We start from the raw sequence: 6000 nt of genomic DNA, 5'->3' as shown, positions 1-6000 counted from the left end.
AACCTGCACACCGCAACTCTAGAGCCCACGCACTCTAGAGCCCGCGCGCCACAACTAGAGAAGCCCATGCGCCACAACGAAAAGACCCCGCAAGCCACAACGAAAAGACCCCGCATGCCGCAACTAATACCAGATGCAGTCAAATAAACAGATATTAGAAAAAAAAAAAAAGAACTTATGACTAATCTACTGGACATCTTTCTTGCCCCATCTTCCAAGAAACAAACACTAACCCACATTAGGGCTTTGAGGGTCTCAATCCACAGAACTTGGGAGGTAAATTACCTAACATTTTATTGAAAAAAAATTGGTTATATCTCTGAGAAAACAGGCAGCTAAACAGCCTGTTCTGGTCCCTGATGCATGGATATCCTCCTCACTCATACTGGTGGTTGAGTTCAATCACCATACAGAGTGGGAAGGAATAGTCCACATAAAGAATGAGACTACAAGGGTAGATGAAGAAGCCAGAATGGTTATAAGCTGAACAGGAACAAACACAAATGCGTGTGCTGGGAGTCTCAGGCTTTGTTAAGTCTTAATGGATCGTACACCAACCTGACCCATGCTCCACCACACTTGGCTGAGAAAACAAAAGAATTCTTACTATCATAGCTGCACTGTAGGGAAAAAATCTGGTCCTTTTGTTGTTTGGAGCTGTTCAAATATAGATTTCATCACTGGAGGACCCTATTATTCCATCCAATGCTCAATTTAACAGAACACAAAATACATCAGCCATATTAAGGGCAAATCATTCATTTATTGTTTAAAGATTGCAAGACAACATCTGAATTTCTGTAGCACAATGTAAATGTTTTACTTTTTTGATAAAGCAGAGTATAATAGAAAAAACAATTAGTTTCCAGTAATATCTATATCTCTATTCAGAATTAAGTCTTCCACAGACATGTTACCTGGAAACAAAAGCCTGTTACAATAAGCAAAGCTTCAACCAGAGCGGCTACTTTTCAGGCCAGGGAAAGGTTCATCCCTATAGGAGGATGATGTGCTATGTAAAATGGCTGCAAGGTCACAGCCTTGAGGGCGTTGGAAGTCTATTATCCTATTCCACATTAAGTAGTTTGGTGAACTTCAAACGTCCGTTCATCTGCAACCAAGCTGGCAACCTTTAACTGATTATTTCAAGCAGGTAAAAAATAAATTAAAAGAAATCCCTACACTGATGTTCCTTGATTTACACTGTTAAATCGTTCATTAACAGGTAATTCTGGCCAAGAATTACATTTGAGACTCCTTGCTCAGATTTTGGTTAACAGTACAAATCTTTCAGAAATTCAAGTTCTTATTAATCAATAATTTGTCAGCTAGGATACATTCAGGCATCAGCTGCAACTACAGAATAGGTGCACTGCCTCAGCGCTTTGGAAAGACAGAATCTAGAACACTACTAGCAGACAAAATATCTGTTACTAGACAGCATATGTGCAGTACAGCAAGACAAAAACATATATTCATATGTTGGCTTGTTTAAGCCTCAAGCCCTCAATCCTTTGTTGAAATACAATAATTTCATTCCTATGGTTTTCAATACCAAAAACTCAACCTTCAGGAGGGCTAAAGTCTAATTTATACTCCAAACCAAGTAGTGCAGTTCGCTACTACTGAGGCTGATTCCATAAAGACTTCAAGACCACGTCCAGAAGACAAGTTATTATATATAATACCCTAGAAGGTCTGAAACATAATAATCATATACATAGCTGGTCCTCCAGAGCTTTTTACCTATAACATGTTTTTTGATAAAAGTTATTTAATGTACTGGAGATAACTGTGACTTACTGATCAAATATTTGAATACTTATACTTACCTGGGATTTCATTTCTGCTGAAAGAAAAAGGAAGAACAGGACTCACTTAAAAAAAAAAAACTTTAGAAGTGAAAGTAAAAATCTTATCACACACTATCACTTTTGGAAGCAGCATAGAGGGGCAGTCAACGGTAAAACACTGGTGAAATAGATCAAAACTCTAGGCCAAAAATCCATTATTATTATCATCAGTGACAGTACCACAACTGTGCCCTTCATAACTAATAGTCACTCCTAAGAATCTTCATTTGGCACCAGATGATGTGTTTAAGAGAAACACTCTGGGAGGTTTTGAATCAGACTTGGTTTTTTGTTAGCCAAGTTACAGGAAAATTTTTAAAGCGGGGGAAGGGAAGAAGGAAACGGACCAGAAAAAGAATTTAAGCCATAAATCAACAAAGCACTGATAGTTCCAAACATGTCAGACACTAAAATGACTGATATAGGCTCAAGTGGTTTATAAAACCTATAAAAAGACTACACCAGCAAAGTCCCCATTATCTATAGAGTTCAGAAACTAAAACAAGGAATATTTTAGCTTAAAACCTTATCTCAAGAGAATCATATACACTTCACATGAATAAAAATACCTGAAACCAAACATTTTTAAAAGCTCCAATACCCAAAATAAAGAAAAAAATAAATTCAGAAGACTCAATCAACCCATGATAATCACAAAACGGCTGGGCAATCTCTATCTCCCCTCCACACTAACCATCCATCCCATGGAAGACCAAGGGAGATCAGACCTTCCAGACTTAGGCAACACCTGGCTGCTGCAAAATTCTATGGAGACTCCTTGTGGAACAGCAGTTTCCCATCTCTTGTGTCTCTCCCTATCATGATCATGCAGGAAGCAAGTCTGGCTGTGCTATTTGTTATCATTGTCTGTCACCCATCTGCAACATGATATTGTACAGATAAGTACAAAGTAATGTATCTAGTTCCCTTTCCCCCAGAAGGTTGAGGCTCAGGTACAGGGGTAATTCTCCTGTGCACACAGTCATTATTTAGGCCGACTCAGTGACTTCAACAGGCTTAATCATGTGATCAGGTTTGTTGCCAGCTGCATAATGCTCCCACATCTGTAGATAGAGCCGCTCTAGTTCCATTGTGTATTGTTTGGTGTTGAACAGAGGGCTAGATATTCTCTGCTTCCAGACTTTGCCACGAATTCTCTTCAGGCTGAATAATAAAAAGAGATCCAAGTTTACAAATCAGAGCAGAAACTCAGAACTAGCCCCCATAAACACCTAGACACCTTTATGGTAAATTACATGACCAAACTTTCTCTTCTGATTGGCCCTCCCTTACCTCAATGCTAAAAAAGTGAAAGGTCACAGCTAACATAATGTTGAACACTTATAATGGAGTTCACCTCCACGTCTCCTGAAAAAACTGTTCTTTCCTAAATAAGCATATCCAAGAGACACCATGCTTTCTCCACTTCATCTTATTTCTACCTATAAAATAAAAATAAGACTTGGCAATGACACGTCTATTCCTACGTACTACTGGTTAGAACGTAAACTGTTTACCCTTTTAATAAGCAACTTAGCATGTGTCTATTAGAACCATAAATGTTCATAACCCTATGACCTATCAATAACACTTTTAAATCTATTCAACAGAAATATTCAGAGATGCAGACATACTTGACCATGCAAAGATGTTCACTGAAGCATCATTTACAATAGCTAAGGCACAAACATAAGACAGAAGTATTCATTTTATGAATGTTTTAATGAAATAGGAAAACACTCAAGGGGAAAAACTGCAGTATGTCTACTGCTTTAATTTTCCCCTTGTACATGAACTGAGTTGTTTATTTAGATATAAAAAAAAAAGGGTTCCTAATATCACCAAGACTATGGTTCTGTTCAGAAACAGGAAAAAAAAGCAATCAATTCTTCTGGGGAAAGAGGATAGAATTCTCTCTCTCCTCCTGTTGTGAATATATCATTTGTCATGAGACTATTCTTATACAGAGAGAATTATTACTTTAGAACCAGAAGCTGGAATACTCCTGTGCATTTTTAAAAACAATTAAAAAAAAGGTTATTCTAATGTTTTTTTGTGCCGGAACTAGTAAAACAGCTATGCATATCTGTTGGCCTCAACCCAACCATGACCATATTAATGTTATCTTCCAAATAAAAATACCTTTGTGTTTTTTTTTTAAAGTTCTGTATGTCGGCTTCCCTGGTGGTGCAGTGGTTAAGAATCCGCCTGCCAATGCAGGGGACACGGGTTCGAGCCCTGGTCCGGGAAGATCCCACATGCCGCGGAGCAACTAAGCCTGTGCACCACAACTACTGAGCCTGCGCTCTACAGCCTACAAGCCACAACTACTGAGCCCGTGTGCCACAACTACTGAAGCCTGTGCACCTAGAGCCTGTGCTCCGCAACAAGAGAAGCCACCGCAATGAGAAGCCCGCGCACCGCAACGAAGAGCAGCCCCGGCTCGCCGCAACTAGAGAAAGCCCGCGCGCAGCAATGAAGACCCAAAGCGCCCAAAAATAAATAAATAAATAAAATAAATTTTTAAATAAATAAATAAAGTTCTGTATGTCAATAGAATGGTTAAACTGTGGTGCATCCATACACTGAAATACTACTCAGCAATAAAAGGGAATGAACTACTGATACGAGCCAACAACATGGATGAATCTCAAAACATTATCCTGAGTGAAAGAAGCCTTCAGAGTACATGCTGTATGATTCCATTTGTATAAGGTTCTAGAAAGGCAAGACTAAATAAATTATGGTGCAAAAAAAATTCAGAACAGTGGTTGTCTCTGAGAGTTGGTGAGGAGGACCAACTGAGAAGGGGTGTGAAGGAACTTTCTGGAGTGATGGTAATGTTCTACATGCTGTTGGAGGCCTGGGTTATAAAGGTATTTCTCAAAACTCACTTAAGATTTGTGTATTCCAGTTTGGGATTAGCAGGTACAAACTACTGTAGATATAGTAAACAACAAGGTCCTACTGTACAGCACAGAGAACTATATTCAATATAATAAACCATAATGGAAAAGAATATGAAAAAGGATATACACGTGTATAATATATATATAATATATATATTTATATATTATATATATTATATATAATATATATTATATATATAATATATAATAATATATATTATATATATATAACTGAATCAACTTTGCTGTACACCAGAAACGCTGTAAATCAACTATACTTCAACGAAAAAAGTAAAATTAAATTAAAAAAAGATTTGTATATACACTGTATATAAATTCTGCCTCAAAAGACAAAAGAAACAAATATTAAACTCTAATGATGGCCATTCTGAAGTATTTAGGGAGAAGAATACTGATATCTGCAATTTAAATAAGATGGATTTCTAAATGGATATAGGAATAAACAGATGGAATCAATGTGATAACAGTACAGTAAAATTATCAGTGGCGGAAGCTAGGTGGTAGGTATATAAGTGTTTATTATAAAATTGAACTTTTTCATAACAAAATGTTGGGAAAAAGTATTGTATGAAATCAACTAAGTTCCAAAAAAAAAAATACACTAAATTATTTACTGTAGTTATCTCTGGGATGATGGACATAAATCTTAATTGTTTAATGCCTGGGCTCAAAGTTTTCACTAGTTTTTCTTAGCTGTATATGATGTTCAGGGGAGAAAATTTTGAAAATGATAAATAAATGCTTAACATACATCTGTTGAATGCTTACTATGTACCAAGAACTGTTGTTAAGTGCTGCACGTGGAACGCTTCTTTTCTTTTTTTAAACATCCTTATTGGAGTGTAATTGCTTTACAATGTTGTGTTAGTTTCTGCTGTATAACAAAGTGAATCAGCTATACGTATACATGTATCCCCATATCCCCTCCCTCTTGCGTTTCCCTCCCACCCTCCCTATCCCACCCCTCTAGGTGGTCACAAAGCATCGAGCTGATCTCCCCCTGTGCTATGCGGCTGCTTCCCACTAGCTATCTATTTTACATTTGGTAGTGTATCTATGTCAATGCTACTCTCTCACTTCGTCCCAGCTTACCCTTCCTTCCCCCTCCCCGTGTCCTCAAGTCCACTCTCTACGTCTGCATCTTTATTCCTGTCCTGTCCCTTAGGTTCTTCAGAACCTTTTTTTTTTTTTAGATTCCATATGTGTGTTAGCATACG

The 6000-nt window shown here is 37.5% G+C and overlaps 1 protein-coding gene across 4 annotated transcripts in view; it reads right to left on the bottom strand.

Annotated features, from left to right (window-relative positions):
• Positions 1–795: 795 nt before the first annotated feature.
• The window catches only part of OGT (O-linked N-acetylglucosamine (GlcNAc) transferase), a 37164-nt gene continuing 31959 nt past the window's right edge, over positions 796–6000 (bottom strand). For 3 of the 4 annotated variants that reach the window (XM_059911663.1, XM_059911665.1, XM_059911664.1), the window contains one exon: positions 796–3017. In XM_059911663.1, the coding sequence (XP_059767646.1) occupies positions 2843–3017 (175 nt within the window). In that variant the 3' untranslated portion in view covers positions 796–2842. The remainder of the gene's footprint in view (positions 3018–6000) is intronic. The other variant, XM_059911666.1, reaches the window with a different exon arrangement.

The sequence above is a fragment of the Balaenoptera ricei genome, chromosome X, assembly GCF_028023285.1.
Source record: "Balaenoptera ricei isolate mBalRic1 chromosome X, mBalRic1.hap2, whole genome shotgun sequence".
NCBI classification, from domain to species: Eukaryota; Metazoa; Chordata; class Mammalia; order Artiodactyla; family Balaenopteridae; genus Balaenoptera; species Balaenoptera ricei.
This window is presented reverse-complemented; position numbering and strand designations above follow the sequence as displayed.